The 20,427-nt window shown below is 37.8% G+C and overlaps 1 protein-coding gene across 5 annotated transcripts in view; it reads left to right on the top strand.

Annotated features, from left to right (window-relative positions):
- The window catches only part of PLXNA1 (plexin A1), a 395,502-nt gene that overhangs the window by 303,739 nt on the left and 71,336 nt on the right, over positions 1-20,427 (top strand). For all 5 annotated transcript variants that reach the window (XM_060688304.2, XM_060688308.2, XM_060688309.2 and 2 more), the window contains exons 11-16: positions 2,801-2,897; positions 4,179-4,369; positions 13,062-13,213; positions 14,558-14,678; positions 15,826-15,962; positions 19,898-20,065. In XM_060688304.2, coding sequence (XP_060544287.2) covers positions 2,801-2,897; positions 4,179-4,369; positions 13,062-13,213; positions 14,558-14,678; positions 15,826-15,962; positions 19,898-20,065 — 866 coding nt within the window. The remainder of the gene's footprint in view (positions 1-2,800; positions 2,898-4,178; positions 4,370-13,061; positions 13,214-14,557; positions 14,679-15,825; positions 15,963-19,897; positions 20,066-20,427) is intronic.

Genomic DNA, 20,427 nt, shown 5'->3' on the forward strand with positions numbered 1-20,427 from the left:
ATGTTTCCATATAGTTCTTGGGTTATAACCAATTATTTAATGACAAGTGTTAAGGAATTTGCAGAGCAACTCTTGAGTAGCAAGGATGTGCACATCAAAGCGATTGAGAGTAGTTACGAAATAACACAGCCAGCACACAGATACACTGAGTTGTGTTTACTTTCAGGAAATAGTAATAAGGCACAGTCCAATAAACAGTCCAGGTCATACACAGATAAAGCAGTAGATGGTTAAACATTAGTCCAGGGATAATCCAATAACAAAGTCTTCTTACCAGTCATCGTAGTCATACACATTAACAGTTGCAAACAGTAGCAAACACAGCAAAACAGCAGTAAATAGTACACAGCAAACAGCAAAGAGCATCAAAGAGCATCAAAGAGAAACAAACCATGTTTCTAGCTCCCTCTTAAGGACATTGGCTACAGAGCTAACCAATCAGGACACAGTATGATGCAATACAGCAATAAAGTAGTCTTAAAGCTATATTGATAGTTTATATATTGCCAACCCAACAAGTTAGGTAAAATCATTTCCTAACAACAAGACTTGCAATGGAGTTAAACAAGAGGAATTTGCAATGAGTCCATCCATGTAGTTATGTGATTATAATCCAGGCACTTGATGCCTGCTTCATGAGTATGATATTGTAGTGAGCCATAGTCACATGATCACAGTTTGCTAACTTCTCACAAAGATAATGGGAAAGTTGCCAGGAGTTGCAAGTTGCAATCATATGAGGTAGTTGCTTAAGAATCTCCTGGAGTTCTTGCTTAACAACAACAATCAGAACTGTCAGAATTGCTATCACTAAGCAATGGAGTCACATGAAAACTGTAATCCTTAGCAATAGCAATCCTGGTCCCAATTATCATCATAAACCAAGAGCTACCCTCATAGAGAACTTGGCCATTGTTATTTAATATGGGAAAACATGAACATCGTGTAACTCTACGCCTGTGAGTGCTATGTGACTAACCCTTATTAATTAAGGCTTGAGACCTATATTTCTATAGTATGGACCTCATATTATGATTCTGTATTGTTTCTGGCACTCTGTGCAAAAAAAAAAAAAGATTGGTCACATCATTTGACACAGCTCTCAGGAAGTGAGTATTTCTGTTGTGTGTTTTGTTTCTCATTCTACCATGTTTCCCCGAAAATAAGACCCTGTCTTATATTTTTTTGAACCCTGAAATAAGCGCCTGGCCTTATTGCCATGTGCTCAAATGCCCGATTGGGCTTATTATTAGGGGATGTCTTATTTGGGGGGAAACATGGTATATGCATAACAGTTCACCTGTATTCTGTATGCTTTATAGCTTTTTTTTTTTTTTTTAATACAAATTAAGACAAATTGGATTTCCATGGAAGTTGAAGAGGAGGTAGAGGAAAGCAAGACTTGGAAGGATACATGGGTTGGGGAAGATACTTGTTGCCTTCTTCATCTTTTTGGCTTCTTCTTACACCTTGGTGGCTAATATAGTGCCGTGGCTGAGCAGGGAGGAGGTATTTCCAGAACAGGGGGAAAGCTGCACCTGTGGTATCCATAGTTCCCTAACAAACTCCAGCAAGCTATGAATCTTTCATTTAATCTCTCCTGACACGCCTGTCATTTTCTCCGGAGAAAAGCAGAGAATCTCTCGCCAAAGGAGGTCATTAGCTGTCAGGGAAGGTTCCGACTGCCTTCCTGTCTTCCTATCGATTAAGCCTCCACATGCACGCAGGCACTGTGAAGGGAATATTGATGAGGCTGCAAGAAGTTTGTCTGAAGCAAGAGATTGGGTTAGGTTTATTTTTCACGGAGATAGATGGGGTGAAGGCTCATGGTGATGTAGGATGGAAATACAATTCCCAATTTGTGTGCCTCTGTAATCATCCTTCTTAGAGAGATAGTCTTCCTTAAGTCCGTTGCATTTTCATTTTCTTTCCTGCTGTAGAAGAAGCCGAACAGTATTTGCCAGCTCAAGAGAGACAAAAGTAATGTCTCCAGTTGCTGGGAGGCTTTACATTCTATTCTTTCTCAGTTTAAATATTTATTCAGACAAAGGCTCCTTGCTCTGTTGTCTTATTTTGAGGAACAGGTGCACAGCATTCCTGGACGCTGAATGGTGATAAGAATAAAATAACTTCAATTTGTACTTTTTATTAATTTATACAGTGACAGCATCCATTTATAGCTTGTATATTACTTGAATAGGTCTGAAAATCACTTTGTTTTAGGTTTTGTGTATTCTTGGATTGTATTTTAACAACAAACCCAGTTTATTAGGTGATGCGATTTTGTGTCAAGGACCATTAGCCTCAACAGCTCAAATAAATTATGCTTGTGATTTGACATCCAGTAGATTTTCTCAATTCCTACCAGTCATTCTCTACTGGTAAGGAATATTACAAATCTAGAACCACACTGTTTTAACATTGCCTAAGTAGGCAAAGGAAAAATTAAAGTGGGAAATAATTTAGATGCATTGGATTGGTACCCAGTTCGGACTTTCCCCCAAAGTGCATTCTGTCTAGCAGAACTGCAAAGAAGCAGCTGAGGAAAAAAATAAACAAAATTGTGTTGTTGTTGTTGTTGTTGTTCCCTGGTTATTGGGAAGATTTCGTGTCTGACCAATCTGTCTTGCTTTTGACATGGTCATAATTGGCAGAGGAAGATCCAGGTAGGTGCACTTGAAATTAGTGAGAATAATGTGATGTCCTCCACTGGCCTTTCATTTGCCTCTTGGTTTGTATCTGCTATTTTTGTGTAAGGTTGACTAATAGACTCTGTGCCCTGTTGTGTCTTCTTTGGCAGTATTTCTATGAAGGGAATGACATCAGTGACCTTCCAGTGAACCTTTCTGTTGTGTGGAATGGAAACTTCATAATTGACAATCCCCAAAACATCCAAGGTAAGCTGAAATAGGGAATGTAGAAACACCTTCAGTTATAACAAAATTTCTCCATAGTAAACTGTCTCCACACTTAATCTTTGAACCAGCCAGCTGGGGACCATATTAGAATTAACAAACTGCCACAAATGAAAATTCAGAACATTTTGCCCATATGAGCACACACTGTTCCTTACGCATAGCAAAGTTAAAGGAGGCAGTCTAGAAAGACCTGATTTTATAACTTATTCTCTCTGTGTGTCTAATGTGTCTCTGGAAATGCTGCAAGTTATTCAGTTAACTAGATGCACATCCTGTATAGCAGAAAACCATGATCAAGTTATTTTCCTAATACAATCTAGGTCAGTGATGGCGAGCCTTTTAGACACCAAGTGCAGATGACACAAAACTGGGGGAATTGCTAACACTTTGGAAGATAGTTTCAAGTTCAGAAGGGTCTTAACAGACTTGAGCGTTGGGCTCCATTCAACAAGATGCAGTTCAATGGTGAGAAGAATAAAGTCCTGCATTTAAGCAGGAATCTATCTTGTACCAGTACAAGATAGATATTATCTGACTCAACAGTAGTGCCTATGAGATGCGTCTAGGTGTCCTGGTGTATGTAAGTATGGCTCAGTAGTGTGCTGCAGCTGCCAAAAAAGTCAATACGGTCCTGGGTTGTGGGGATAGTATCAAGACCAAGGGAAGCAATAGTATCACTCTATATCACACTGATGAGGTCACATTTGGAATACTGTGTCCAGTTTTGGTCACAACAATATAAAAAAGATGCCAAGGACCTAGCAAGAGTGCAAAGAAGAGCAACAAGTGTTTTGGAGGCTAAATCCTATAATGAATGGTTAAAAGCACTAGGTATATTTCTTTTAACGAAGAAGAGTATGATAGCAGTCTTCCAATACTTGAAAGGCTGCCCCAGAGAAGAGGATGTTAATTTATTCACCCTAACACCTGAGGGCAGGACAAGAATCAATAGCTGGAAGTTCTCCAGAGAGAGATGTAATCTAAGGAGAAATTTCCCCTACAGCGCGAACTATTAAGTAGTGGAAGGGTTGTCTCCCAGAGTTGTGGGTGCTCCATCGTTGGAGGTTTTCAAGAAAATATTGGACAACCATTTGTCCAAGATGGTTTGAGAACTCCTGCATTAGGCAGAGGGTTGGATTAGAAATTTAAAAAAACAAAACAAAAACATCCTAACATCTAAAATTACTCATCAGAGGATAGTCTGTTTAGCAAATTCTACCTTGCACCAATTTATCTTTGAGTGTATTCTTTTCTTCGCAGCTCACTTGTACAAGTGCTCAGCTCTGAGGGAAAGCTGTGGGCTGTGCCTGAAAGCAGATCCACGCTTTGAGTGTGGCTGGTGTGTGTCAGAAAAACGATGTTCCCTCCGTCAACACTGCCCAGTATCGGAAAGCAGCTGGATGCATGCAAGTAATGGCAATAGCCGTTGTGCAGATCCCAAAATCCTTAAGGTATGTTTGGGATGGGGGTTGCACTGCCAAAGAAAAGGGCCTTTCTCTGTTCTCTTTCTTAAATAGTATACAAGAAATTGGCTGTGTCACAGGATGCCTGGAAATACTTGGTCCTGTAATATTTTATGGACTGATAGGCATACCCTACAGCTGTTGGTATTAATCAGCTTTGTACACTACTGATTTCATGTTTATAATCTCTTAGTTTACCTAGCTGTGGTATCAGCGGAATTTTCCTGGCAAATCATGAAACAGTGTCAGAGGAGGCTAAGAATTATAGGATTTGACGTGTAACACATCTGGCAGATACCATGCTGGGGAAAGCTGGTGTGTATAACATTCCTGTGGCACACAATACCGCTGTCAGTTTAGACTACTAGTTCTTCAGCTGTTACAAATACTTTTATTGTGCCATTTTACTTTTTAGAGGCTCTTTTTAATAAATTTGGTAAAATCCTCTCTCTCCTTCATAAGTTTTCATGGAATACTAATGCTTATTTGATTATGCTACTGCTATCATTGACATGCTGCTGATGAGATGATATATAGAGGATGTGATTCAGTGGTTAGAGTTAGATACATATCCTACATGCCATTTCTAGGTCTAATTTTTCTCCTTTTCTATTTAGCTTCTCCCTGTGACTTTTGTTCTGCTCTCACTGTAGAATTGAGATGTTTAATATCAATCAATATTGAAGAGTCTTGCAAGAGTTCATTGTTCAAATCTTTAGAATTGCTCTGAGGGCAATTGGTCAGATCTAATGAATTACTCTGAGGGCAATTCCCTCTAATAGGCAGGGGCTGGAAGTGAATTTGGCACATATTCACTGCATTACAAGCCATTTGTTTCTAGAGCACCTCTTGTATATATTAAACCCACACTCTGAATCTAAGTCTGTCTGCTAAAATTTAGTGATAGAATTCAGTCATTATGGTAGATCAACATTATGCTTTTATGAGGTTTCTACATAGCTTCTCCTGTGTTTAGTCCTGAAGTTTGTATATCTATCCAGTTATCTTTGCATCTAAGAATAGAAAGGAGGTGTTGAAAACAAAGGAAAGAGCAAGAGGTTTAGGAAACTGCAGATATCTCTCCTGCAAAACTAGATGCCATTGAATATTAGTCTGAAAATGAGCTGTAACCTTTTTGATACAGTTTCATTTCATTTTTTTTCATTTTATTAGATTTCTATACCGCCCTACTCCCGAAGGACTCAGGGCGTGCACAGCCAAACAATAAAAACACATACAATACAAAATTTAAGAAATAGAATAAAATCAAATTAAATAATTTTGGCCCCGACAAATTTAAAACCCCAAACTTTTAAAACCAATCTAAAATTGAATATATAAAATACTAAAAGATATTTAAAATTTTAAAAATCTTTTATAAAAGAGGGGGAAAATTAGGCCAGGCCGGAAATACAGTTTCCTTTCTGATTGTAACACGTTTTGTAATTGTTGAGATCCCCTCCCCTCTCTCTTTCACTCCCACTCCCATTCCCTCCCCTCTCAGTAATCTCTTCCTCTCATTTCATCATTCAGTTTTGGTCTCCTATTCCTTTTACTGCTCTAGTGGAAGGGATCTTTTTGTCACAGCCCATTCTCACCTGTGTGGGTTCCCCCCCTCTTTTGACTGTTTCTCCTGGAAGGATATATTTCTATGTACAAGAATGAGGGAAAATTGGTCCAGATCAGTGTTTCTTAAAATGTGGTCTGAGGACTCCTGGAGCCTCCACAAGTCTTTCCCAGGATTCTGCAAAATCAAAATTATTTGCCGGATATTAAAGATGTTTGCAATAATTTAAAATATTCTCATTATTACTTTTTATATGTTACACGAATATTTATGTAATAATGGGTTCAATATTGTTACTTTTACATGATTCAATATATATATAATTCAATATATAATTTTATGAATGCATCAATTTTAATTTTTAATATCTAAATATCAATATATATAACCCATACAAACAAAAACATTTTTGGGATCCTCCATAATTTTTAAAAGTGGGAGGAGGTGATGAGAGCAAAAAGTTTAAAATAATCTAGATGGTAGATTATTTAATTTGTAAGAGCATTATCCTATTTAAAGGGCAAATAATTTTAATTGGTAGCTCTAATTCAATTATTTTAAATTTCTGTCCTGGTCTAGTCCTTTTGGAGAATTTTTCTTGGCAAATATATAAACAAACACATGTGTTTGGGATCTTATTCCATTTTTCACAACTCTTTTTCCAGTTACAATTTTTCTTTTGGTGATCAGCCTTAATTTGCTTCCCTGAAGGTCACAGCTATTCCATCCACCATTTGCTGTGGCAATCAAAAGTTTTCCCAACACCTATAGCATTTTAAAAATAGCAATATTTTGCAAATATTTTAATTTTACGCCAAACTAAATCTTCTCTCATATGTCCCCGATGTTTTGGTTCCAAATCTTGGTTTCCAAATTTTGATTGGAAAGGAAGGGAGTTTTTATTTGTTCCCTTGTTTTTTGTTAAGAAAACATCTTGTGATCCTGAATAACGCACCTAGCATTGTACAACTTATATTATAAACACATCTCAACAAAATTGCAACAGCAGAAATCTTAAGGATAAGTCATACCTTTAATGGCTTTAAATTGAGCTCCCAAACTTAAACCTGCAGAAAATAGGCATCATGTCCCCAAGCAATAATATTTTGGTTCTTAAAAGCTTCATCCTTTTAAATATGAATGTTAGAATCCTAAATTTGGGTTCATGATATCTACACATGGTGCTAGTAATGAGTTATGGGCTTTTATGAACAGAGTGCACTATGTTGTGAAGTATCAGTTGTCATAGGAAAAGGAGAGAATTTAATAATGTAAGACCACAATAAAGTCTCAGAGCTACCAAGTGGGTATGGCAACATATGGATGGCTTATCTGCAGTTTTTAAGTAATTGTCAGCATTTCGTTCTAATACAATTCTACATTACTAAATTATGAAAACTAAATTAAGAACTTGTTCCTGCAGTTGTAAACCCTGTGTAAGCAGATCAAATGGTTTATTACTGTGTACTTTTGGGGTGGGTGGGTGTTACATTGTTATTGCTTTTTCACAGGTATTGCTGTGCAGGCTTCAGGAAAATGCAGTGATAGTATATTTGCTAGGATCATCCAGAGTGCATGGAATGAGGGGTATAAAATATGCTGTGCAGTTTGTTTGTTTGTTTGTTTGTTTGTTTGTTTAATCCTGGAAAATACAAGTAGTAAAGTTACTTAGTTTGTTTCTCTTGGGAGAGAAACAGTGGATGAGTTTACACAGCAAGCTGAGATACTTTTAAAAAAAAACACTCACAAAAAAACCCCCAGTTTGTTTATTAAGCCATAAATTGTGGATTCAGAGATTGTGCAGTTACAGTAATTAGCCAAAATCCAAGCAAAATTAAATGTTAAAGCTTGCCGTTATGATGCCAGCCTGTGATTTCTGCTAGATTGAAGGGAAATAGGGTTAAAGTACATCCATTTAAAATAGAAAGCTGGTGTCTGAGATTTTAGCTTTCAGAAGAGAAGTATTTTAATGCTGAAAAATAAATTCAGCTCTATCTTTCGATGCACTGCTCAGATAATGCCTTCCTCTTCCTTGAAACATTGCCACAGAAAACAATGAAGGAGATTTGTAGAAGATCTTTGATAGGAAAAAAAGATGATTATCTGCTTCAGCTATAACTTCTCTAGTCTAGTAGAAGCATTGTAAAAGAGCTCTAAGAGAGCTGATTTGGGAGAATCGGTGAGAAAATATTGTTCTGGCTGTCAGAATAAAAAAAGCATTTATGTGATTACTAATTAAATTAAGTTGCTCTTGATTGATTTGACAAGATTGTTGTGGTTACCCCTTCCCTTTAGCATCGTAATTGTGCTAAGAAAAACTTCACAATTGCTATCTCTTATTATTGTAATAAAATCAAGCCAAGTGATTGAGTGTGATCTTAATATTCCCATTTTACTCACAGGAAATTGAGAGATTTTGAGTTAATATTAAAACACACTCCATGTCAGGCCATTATTTTGTCTTTTATCACTTTGGCATGATATTACTGTCCAAAATCTGACCCCAAAGTTCCCTTTGCTTTAAATTGTGTTTAGGATATGAAGAGTGAATCTATCACATGAAAATGCTACATTTTGTTGCCAGACTTCTCTATGAAAGTCCCTTTTTTGGATCCCAACTAACATACACTTTGCTGACTGCCAGATTGCAATATTCAAGCTGGGTTCTGTTGTTTCCAGGATGGATAAAAATCGATGATTTCTTAAAAAAAAATAAGATTCTTTTTACTTAAATCCGATTTTTTTTATTTTTATTAAATTTATTTTAATAAAATGCTTTTGGAGTAAAAACCTATCTAAAGATAGTTTTCTATTTAAGATACATTAATAATTTAGTTTATTCAGCATGAAATGGAGCTCAGTTATATAGCATGAAGCTATACATTCTGCAATATTGGGACTGTCAGTGAGTCGCTGTGGGACAAAGATGACAATTGCTCTTTAAAAATTATGATTTAAATTGAGTTGAATTAAATCAAGCCTTTTTACTAGTGATTTAAATCATGATTCACCCTGGTTGTTTCAAACTTTGGCTTACTTCTCTGCCTCCAGTCTTATGCTCTGTAGTTAACATTCTCAACTGCAGGGACAGATCAGCTATTCTGAAATTAAATGGTAAAATAATCAAGACACTTAGTAGACGATTCATTATTTTCACATTTTGGGGACTGGTATTTCTTACATTCACTTGGCAGATATGAAGGGTTGTGCTCCGAAACCAATTAGATGAAGAGGGCTGCTGTTTGTCAGACAGAGCTGGGGTGGGAGTTTGTGTATAAGGAGAGAACAAAATAGCTGGATTTTCCTGCCAGCTCTGGCTCCCAAGTGTCTTGTTTAACGATGACCCCACACACACAGTGTGTCAAGCAGTGTCAATTTTTTCCCAATGTTGCTTCTCCCCAAACATGTGGCCCTTGTCAGTTTTGCTGCAATAGAGGGGAAATCTAACATGCTATGGAAGCCTTTCGCACTAATTTAACAATACCAAACCACAGCACAACTCACCAGGTACCCAGAGGAGCCCAGTTTAGGGAACAATAACTCAAGTTGCCTGTTGTAACAGCTGCTTCATTGCGTTCTGATTCAGGAGAGCAGTGCATGATTACATTAAATGTAGGTGAATGATAGATTCCAGTTTTCAAATTGTCTTGTCTTGTATAAATTCTATAGTGTGGCAAGACTCCTTCAGGCCCTTGTCATAGTTAACCAATGGAGTAACCTGCAAATCAGAGAACAAAGATGGGCTTTGTAGTCTTGGATTCATAATCCATGTTGGCTCCGGGCAAGCAGCAACAGATCTGCACCTTGTCATTTGGTCATTATCCAGCAGAACCTTTTCTCAATAGGGAGAGTTATTGTAGATATGGATGAAGTGGAAAATGACTTCATACATTGCATTTCAGAAGTTGTACTAAACTTTTCCAGGTGAGGACTGGTTTGAGAAATTTAAAACCTGGCAGATTTTGTTGATTCTGTGTTTCAGCCAAGTCAAAGTTTGGAGGAGAGTCGTACAGAGAGGTAGAGCAAGGCTGGTGTCTCATCTCCCCCTCCCCCCAACAGAATAACAGAGTAACAGAATTGGAAGGGATCTTGTAGATCATCTGGTCCAAACCGATATCATTTCAGACAAATGGTTGTCCAGTTCTTCATAAGAACTGCTTCACATGGTCCGTATGTCAGGCTGCCAGCCAACTTCCCTGCACTCTCATTTTCTTAATTCTCAAAATGGCATGCTTGAAATAAAGTCATCAGTTGGTTAAGGCTAACGAGTAATAGAGAAACTCAGAGTTGCAGGGTGGAGGTGCAGTTGGATATGCTGCTTTTAGAGCTCAGGACACTGGCAGGACATTCTAACCCCTTCCCCCCTTGGATCTTCCTAGCTCCTTTCTTTCTCTTCCCCCTCCCCTTATTGAGTTAATGCATTTAATATCTGACAGTCAATAATCTAGAACGGAGGTGTCAAACTTGCGGCCCATGGGCCGGATGCGTCATGCGCTGGCCATGGCCATGCCCGGTTTAGTGAAGGGGGAAAAAAGTCGCGATACGTCACATGATGACGCCGTGACGATGCGAGTTTGACACCCCGGATCTAGAATGATGGTGTTATCTATATTTGCATCCTCCCCTGGAAGTGTACAAACAAAATCTCTTCCCTTCTCTTCCCTCATTTCAGTTTAAACTCATCTGACTGCAAAAACTCTGGTGTCTCGCAGTATAAAAAATAGGAATCCCCAATAGAAAGCGTTGTATTGATTGATTGATTTTGTTTGCCACCCGTCTCGCCACAGGGTGACTCTGGGCAATTTACAAGATTAAAAACAATAAAACCTGCGATGGAATTCAAATTTTTTTACAACCGGTTCTGTGGGCATGGTTTGGTGGGCGTCGCAGGGGAAGGATACTGCAAAATCTCCATTCCCACCCCACATCAGGGGAAGGATACTGCAAAATCCCCATTCCCTCCCCACTCCTGGGGGAAGGATATTGCAGAATCTCCATTCCTGCCCCACTCTGGGGCCAGCCAGAGGTGATATTTGCCAGTTCTCCAAATTACTCAAAATTTCCGCTACCGGTTCTCCAGAACATGCGGGATTTCACCCCTGAATAAAACTATGTGTGTGGGGGGGTGGGGGGGTATGTGTATTTATAGATCAAAACCACCACTTTGAATCACACCCTGGCATTCCATGAAGTGGGATGGGCATCATTGCACATCTTGTTACATTCTTGGCCAGCTGAAGCTTGCAGGTTGTCCTACTTATTTCAATGACTCTTTAAATCTCTTTCTACCATAGCTACAGTGCTAGATGTAAGCCTAGAACCAAACAATTTGGGCTTACCAGGCTTTGGAAAATTGAATAAATGCTCTTTTTAATTTAAACAATCATCTGAGCATATAGTGAAGTAACTTTCAGGCTGACTCATAAAGATAGAAATTCCTTCTCTTGGAGACTTGCCAATCCCTATGCATTTGGTAGAGTCAGTATAAAGCTGTTCCGTAGGCAGTACTGGGAGGCTTTGTCTTGACTTTACTTTTATGTCTTCTGTCTATTTTTAAACATAAAACATTTCCTGAGCATTTAAGAGTTTTCAGCAGGGCAAATTAAGAATTGCATGCATTCCAAAGCTCTTTCCTACTCCTAAACCTTCTCAGTATCTAGCTTAGGAAAGGATACATAGCCTTTATCTAGGATCAGTACAGAGACTGGGAGCCAGCTTGACTGATAAGGTAATCAGTTGGTTCTTGATTTTGCTAGGTCCTTTTATGCTGTTTCAGCCCTGGAGTCCCTTCCCTTGGTTTGGGGTTGTGGTGACCCAGAAGAGCTTTCCCAGCTGGGTGCCCATTAATCCTTTTTATCACTTGCAGGTGTATGCCAAGCACTGGGGGCCCAGCAAAATGTGGTGTAAAATTGCCCATAATTACCTTGTTAGTGGCAATGGTGAGCTTGTAACACACCGCTCATCTGTCATCACGCTGGCATATGTCAAACCACACCTGTCCGTTTTATTGGGAATCATCCTAACAAATGAGCCATATCGTGCTCTGCTGGGGCTTTCTTCCTTCCCCAGCTGGTGCTGGCAGAAACTATTGTATGCTGGGATATTCCAGAATTACTAGAAAAAGAGAAGACCCATTTTACATGAGTTAATTGGTGTCTTCTTTGTAAGGAAGGCTCGGAAATGATGACTTTTCTTTTAATAATTCATAGCATGTGAAAGAAATAGGCTTTCTGAGAACGTCTAGGGTTGAACAAGAAGAATGCTAAGAAGGGTTTCCTGTGCCATCGTGAAGTCCAATGATAATAGTATAAGCAAACCAGGGGTGAAATGTTACCAGTTCAGACCGGTTCAGGTGAACCAATAGTAAAAAAAATGCTACCGGTTCGGGCAAACTGGTATTTCCGACGATCAGCTGTGCCGCGTGATTTATATTCGCTAGAAAACAGGAAATCCTACTTTCTAGCGAATATAAATCGCACGGCACAACTGTTCCTCCCACTCGCTGTTCTACTCACCTTAGAAAAGGCTTCTTAATCCTCCTTTTTCAGCACTGCGTGGTAGCGTCTGCAGTGCGCATGAGCATGAAGCATGCATTTGGCACACACTGCATGTATGCATTTGGTGCGCACTGCATATGTGTGTGTAAAACAAACTGGTAGCGAAGCGAACCGGTAGCACTTCAGAGCATTTCACTCCTGAAGCAAACCATCTCCTAGTGGAATATGAGTTTATGGTTTCCATTTTCATATTCTGATTGGTTCAGTGGGATATATTGTGGTAAGTTAATATAGTAAGAAAATGGATGATGTAATAGTAGAATTCAGGAGGAAGAAAGAATTAATATTGCTGCTTTGGATGATAGAAACTTGTATAATTCAACTATAACTTGAATTATAGAAGGGCTGCCTGAATGTTAAATGATTATTACTTCAATTTTAGTTTTTCTACTGATAAGTTCACTGTAAATGTCAACCTGCCTCAAACTTTAGAAATTTATAGTATCATACTTACTAGTATGCAGATGCAGATGGTATAACAGTGCTATGACAGATGTTTTTGTTCATTGCAGTGGGTCTGATGGATTTCATAACAGTCTGCTTTGTTTCTTCTTAGTTGTTTCCTGAAACAGGTCCCCGACAAGGTGGGACTCGGTTAACCATCATTGGTGAGAACTTGGGCCTGAAGTTTGAAGATGTACGAATGGGTGTACGGGTTGGCAAAGTGATATGCATCCCCATTGAAAGTGAATATATCAGTGCTGAGCAGTGAGTATCCTTTAAATTACAGATGACTATGTAGGATATAAAAAAATGGATTTGTTTATGAGATCCTATATAACTGTAAAAAACAGAAGAGTCAATAAGGAAAGATGGCTGTGATTTTTCTTTTAGAGCATTAGTCACCATCAGCACTTCTTGATTTAACTCATTTTAAAATGATTGTTTCTTATTTTGGAAAGAGCCAATGTGGCGAAGTTGATAAGGGCAGCTGAACCTGGATAAAGATTCGAATTCCTGCTTATCCATGAAGGTCACCAGTTCATGCTAGAAGGAATTACCTTTCATCCCAATCTTCCTCATAGGATTTCTGTGTTTATTAAATGAGATGGCAAGTGTATAAGCATTTCTCTGAGCAATTTAGAGGAAGAAAAATGAATGGCAGGATAGCTTAAAAATAATAATGCCCAGATCCTCCTCTGGGTTTGGTTCCACAAAACAGTGGCAAAATAATAAGGAGAATGCCAAATCTTCTGTGACGTTCTGTCAGAAAGATTCTTCTGGTTTCACAAATCATTTCTGGAAAATATTGGATGGTAAAATATAATGATTCTGTGAGTTGTTAACAGAGTTTTGATTTTGAAAACAAAATGTACTTGGGAGAGGAAAAAATGTTTTTTCACTACATAGTTAATGTTAACTTAAAATCCCACTTTGAGTTAAATACATGTTTACAGAGCCACACTAAAGCTGGTCAATTCTGCCTAGCCACATACATTCTGTGTATTATGCTCTTCAAATGTATCTAGTTTAAAATTATATAGAAAAATACAGATCAAGTTTAAACATCAATAGGATGTAATAAGAAAAATCAATGTAGGATCATTTAGTGAGTGTCTTTCTTATTTGCTTGTAGATAGTAAATCAAAATACAAAGCCAGAAATGTATAGGAATATTTTCCACTGCTTAACTTATGGCTGTGCATTACATTACATTAACACATACTGTGATAGGTTGGGGGTGGAATGAAAATAAATGGTTTTTTTTTCCTTTTTAGTTGTGTTAAATTTTAATTGATTTCCTACTGAGTTAAATTAAACTCCCCTTGTAATATTTTATGTATTCTGCAATTTTAATATGCCTATTGTTCAAACACCAATTTGATGTATGCTAAGACATAATTTGCTGAAATTGTTAAATGGCATTTAATTAAAATAACAACAGCCCATCAAAATATAATGACAAGATTGAAAGAAAGAATCAAGAACATCAGAAATATTTGGCATAGGGATATGGCCAATGATCTGCAGGGTAGCTACACTTCATATATGTAACAAGAGCACTGACATTTCATGTGTTTATAACACATTCAATTGGTGTGCCTTCTGTAGGATCGTCTGTGAGATTGGAGAAGCCAGCCCCAGCAAAATTCAAGATGCTCCTGTAGAAGTGTGTGTCAGAGATTGTTCTCCCAGCTACAAGGCTATAGCTCCAAAAAGCTTCACATTTGTGGTAAGGTTAAAATAGTAGACATTTGCTTTCGCCATCTCCTCCTCCCGAATCCCATTTTTGCCATACGGATTTACCTTATTTAGTTGTTTTTCTATCACAAGCCCTTATCCTAACTATTTTTATGTTTATTATTTGTTGGTAGACAGCATATTAATTTAATTTGGAAATTATATCCTAACCTTTGTAAAAATATGCACAAAAGGGATGCCAAGAAATAAATTACCAGTCAATCTGTTCAGCCTTAGAAGATTCAAGACATTTTTGCTCAAACTGGGATTCTTGTGTGATTTTAACTAAGAAAGTTTCCCGCCTCATAAATATGACTGGAGCAGTTATTAACTAATTTAGATTGGACTAGAACGAGATTTAAACAGCAGTATCTCAATGGTGGGCTGGTTCTTTTCACTGATTTAGAGCTTGACATCTGCTGATAGCAATGTTTCTAAAATTACTTAAAACTGTGAAGCAACTAATGAGACTTTGGCTGGCTAGAATTTTGTCAGTTACTAAGATTGTCCTGTACAGTGTTTATTGTTAAACAGGTATTCCTCTGGCTAATAGAAGAGTACAAATAAGGGTGACCTCTCAGAATCGTTTCCCTCTGAATGATGACAGTTATAGCTAAAAAATTTGAAAAGCATCTCTTTGCCTATCTGTAAGGCACTGTAATAAATGTGCATGTGCAAGTGTATAAAATTATAATGTTTTTACCCAATATTTTAATCACTTGCGTGTTTAAAATGCTGAGCTTTAGCCAGTTTAATTCGTTGCTTTTAACTGTATCCTTATTATCTCTTTAGTCTCCTGCTTTATTTTTTTAAAATAGAATTATTATGTTGTTATAAAAGTCAAAGGAACTAGTTGATTGTGGTAGTGTACAAGTGCAAACAATAAGAAGATTATAGAAAAACAATTTGTATGTGAACTAGCACTGAATTATCACCGATATCCTCATAATTGATTTTATGTTCTGAGTTTAACTGTGTATCATAGCAATATGATAGCCATAGTGCCTGATATGTGAAGAATTTTCCATTTTTATTTTTAAATTTTTTGCTTAGACGTCTTTCCATAAGTCCTTTTCTTACGCTTGTACATTAAGGCTATCCTCTGAATGCTGTGAACTGACTGTGTTTCCCTTTGACAGGCTCCTACCTTCTCACAAGTCATCCCAGCTCGTGGGCCTCTTTCTGGGGGCACCTGGATTAGCATCAGAGGAAGACATCTCAATGCAGGAAGTAACATCACGGTGACCATTGGAGGACAACTATGTGCTTTTGCAGGGTGAGCTTTCTTGGTTTGGGGTATAAATGGTTGTCAGGCACTAAAGGTAGTCCTTGACTTACATCAGTTCATTTAATGACCGTTCAAAGTTACAACAGCACTGAAAAAAGTGATCATGTATGTTCGTTTTCACCGTTACAATCTTTGCAGCATCCCCATGATCATGTGACCCAAATTCATATGCTCGACAGTTGGTTCATACTTATGACCGTTAGAGTGTCTCCGGGGGGGGGGGGAGGTCGTGTGATCACTTTTTGCAATCTTCTGACCAGCAAAGTCAATGAAGAAGCCCGATTCACTTAACAACCAGGTTACTAAATTACCAACTGCAGCGATTCACTTAACAATTGTTAAGAAATGTGTTAAGAAACTATGGCAAGAAATTTCATAAACTGAGGCGAAACTCACTTAACGAATTCTCACTTAACATAAATGTTGGTCTCAGTTGTGGTCATAAGTCAAGGACTACCTGTATGTAGAGAGAAGAAAGGCTGGAATGCACTGAACTAATCAATTACATATATTTACTGGGAATAAACATGTGACTACAATGTGAAATAAGATAATATTCCTAAGGAGCCAAACAAACATTTCTGTGTAGTTTGTGGAATTTCTTTTCATGGTTCATTAAAAAAAGAAGAAGAAGAAAGACCAAAGAATGAATTCCTTTTCTTTATAAAAAACACAAATCCCTGAGCCATGAAGTGGATAATTTTTAGATTAGGGATGATAATGGAGCGGCTCTTTAAATATTTTTGTGCAGTAATTACTGGTTATCAGCCTTAATCGCTGCTGTTTGCAGTCGCTGCATGATGGAGAACGCTCCAGAGTTATGCTAGCTTCAAGGACTGTGTGTGTTTTATTTTCTTTTTACATTAACTGATAATTTTAGCAGAACTTCCCAAGGAGATTAGAGTGAGTGGGTGGGGAAGGACCAGATGCAGAGATTAATATTTTATTTGTAGAAAACCTATTGTAAACTGCTTAAAAGACAACCAGGCCTGGAATTTTCGCAAGGAAATCCTAACATTCATTCCACATTTTTTCCATATGTAAATTCAAATATATTACCGTAAGGAAATTGAAGTAGTAAAACTGATAATTCATGTGATACTACTAAATTCATATTATAATTTACCAGTAGTTCAGCTTTTTGGTTGCAATCTCTATCCTTCGTATAAGTGAGATTCTATAACAACACAAGACACCAACTGGGCATTTCTATCTATGCTTCTTAAGTGGGGAACAAGAGACTCTTGAGGAGTGTTCCACATCTTTCCAGTTGCTTTGGATCACTGCAGTTTTAGCGTTATTACAATTTTTCTGTTTCCCCTGAATTTATTTACTTTTGTACTTTCTTCACTTTATTTTAGCATGCTCTGCTCTGCAAGGACTTCTTCCAGTTTAACATTCATTGGATTTCCCAATTTTCTTATAACTTTAAAATATCTTTCCATAGGTGTATCAGATGCGATGTTAAATTACCTTTCTTGTGCATCCTTTTTTGAAGAGGGAGAAGTAATAAATGTCCACACCAGAGGTGGGATTCACTTACCTTCCCTACCAGCTCACAAATGTGAGCTGCGCGCATTACGCCTGGGCGGATGGGCGGAGCCTCCCGCAGTTGCCACTACTGGTTCACACGATCTGGACAGAACTGGCTGAATCCCACCACTGGTCTGCACCCATTGAGAACTCTTATCAAAGATGAGTCTCCAGATCATTTCTTTTGCTTAGGTCCCATGTCGACAAGCTGTGGAATCAATGCTGTTGTTTCCTTGCCAAGTAAACTTCTGGGCCAACCAATTTTTCTTGCTTGCCATTTCTGCTATTAGAGGAAGAATCCCCAATCTTAGAACTGTCCAGGGTTGCTGTTGAATTAGGTGGCCTTAGAAATCTAAATTATAAATAAACAGATCACCATCTATAGCTAACATGGTTTCACATGGATGATTTCAGAAAGAATAATTTTGAGGTCAGAAGAATCTGTTCTCTCTATGCATCTCTCTTCCTATTGACCCTTTCCGATGCCAAAAAGATGATGGGTCAGAATCAATCCAATTCTTACTGCTATTCGATCGAAAGACGTGTTGGAGGAAGAGGACTTTTCTTGTTATTCTGTTATTGCTCTTCTGGTCATGGGTCAGAATGACCTCATCCTTAAACACCTATTAATTAAATTCTCAAAGTACTGTGATATTAATTCACTGAAAATTAATTACATTAAATCCAAAGTATTGGTTTTTGAGAAGAGTTATAAACCACAGTCATGACATTTAGATGGTGATAAGTTGTAGCAGGTTAAAGATTTTATATACAGTATTGGAAGGTAATATTCACCATTCTCTTTCATGGTTTTTCCCTTAGGTATTTTGCTAATAAGGCATCTGGGTTAAAGGTTATTGCTAATAATTTAGTGATTCTTAGATTCTATTCAAGGGGAACCAACATCCCTTCACAGTCATTTAGGCTTTTAAGGACAAAACAGGGACCCAATATTGATATGGTAGCAATCTGGGTTAAAGGTATTAAAAGATGACTATCATTCATTACTAGCCCAATTCCTTTGTGTTTTGTTTCATGTCCTAAATTGTGTCCCCAGTGTGTTCTTTGTTACTGGAAACAGGTTTATGCCCTTTTTCAATTTCAGCCTGGTCAGTTACTGTTGAATTATAGTTGAGAAAATGTACTTTTAGAATATCAGTTGGCCTTTTGGTGCTAGTCCCTTTAGAGATTTATACTAGTACTTAGATAACTTTGTTAGCAGACAAAACATAACAAATAGGTATTGATTTGACAAGGGTATCAGATTTAGATTATTCCTCAGCAAACACTCAAATTGAACTGAGGCTTTTTAGACACTGTCCACCAGGATTTGCAAGCAACAGCTAAAGTATCTTGCTCCCCAGTATATTTTGAAATAAGATAGCAGAAAGCCTTTTACCTTACACCTTACATAAAGACATACAGTGTATTTTCCTCTTTAAAAACATGGAAGCTCACATTTTCCAAGAAATAAGGTGATTATATTTATTTATATTGTTTATATAAGTCTTCCCATACTCTTCATTTTCAAATACCATTTTAAACTATTTTTTAAAAAGAATCAATATTAAATATTTATCTCTTTAATTAGGTTATGAACATCCTATAATAAGAATTCTTAGCACAAAATTGCTGGTGGAAAGTAAGAAAACACTCAGTCGTGTATTTGAGATAGACCAATACAAACTGAATAAATATATGACTCTTGAAAGTGTTAAGGGACTAATATGCTGTCTTTAAAATGTTTGTTATGTCTGTTTGTTTTAATTGATATTATTCTTTGAATTGCATGTTAAGTAGTCAGCTATGTAAATCTAAGTGATAAATAAACAAAAGGAAGGAAGGAAGGAAGGAAGGAAGGAAGGAAGGAAGGAAGGAAGGAAGGAAGGAAGGAAGGAAGGAAGGAGATCTTCAGGCTACTGCAATCCCATTTTTAGATACTCAATGATGTATTTTCTATCTGCATTTTCTTTTGAGTTGCTTGTGCAAGATCATAGTTCCACTTAGCACCCGTATGTAAACTCACAATTATTAATGGCATTAAAGACCTGTTCACTATTGTTGATTTAGTCAAGTTGCTATTTGTATTCTTACTTATATACTTCAGTGAACCAGTTTTAGCTATTGATTCATTTTTGCAAAAAGCTGACTGACAGTGCATATTGGGAGGTGAGGGCCGTGATAGTGAGCAGGCTTGGCTTCATTAACTGACAGTAAAGATGAAAAGTAGACGGTGGACTGCCTTAAGTGAACAAATTGCCTGCTTGGTACAAAGGGAATATTCAGTTTGTTTGGTATCATGGTATAGCAATATAAAAGATGCCTGCTGTCTTAAACATAGCAAATGACATTGTTTTCATTTTCCCCCCTCTTTTCCCTATGTCCCACAGGAGAAATGCTGGTGAAATCCAATGTAGGACCCCATCTGGTCAGATTCCAGGTAGTTCAGCCATCCTCATTCATATAAACCGAGCTGTGCTTAGTAGTGCTGATGTTACATATTATTATACTGAGGATCCCACAATCCAAAAGATAGAACCTGAATGGAGTATCAGAAGGTAAGATTGATTAAATAAAATTATCCATTTTCTGTTGATGTAGTTTTTATGCAGTTTATGCAGGGGTGGACTGCTGGGGGTTCACAGGGGTTTGGGAGAATCTCTAGTTAAGATTCTGTGCCGTTCGGAGAACCCCCAAATCCCACTCCTGGCTGGCCCCACCTACTGCACCCCTCCCAGGAGTCCCCACGCGGCCTATTTTGGATGCAGGTAAGTGCAGGGCATGCGCAGAGGCTCAGGGAGGGTGAAAAACGGGCCTACTGGAAGTTCGGGAAGGCTGGAAATGGGCACATTTCTGGCTCCAGAGGGCCTTCGCAGCCTAGGGAGGCCATTTTCGCCCTCCTGGAGGCTTGAGGAAAACC

This window comes from Pantherophis guttatus, chromosome 2 (genome assembly GCF_059756535.1).
Source record: "Pantherophis guttatus breed Tessera chromosome 2, ASM5975653v1, whole genome shotgun sequence".
In the NCBI taxonomy this organism is placed as follows: Eukaryota; Metazoa; Chordata; class Lepidosauria; order Squamata; family Colubridae; genus Pantherophis; species Pantherophis guttatus.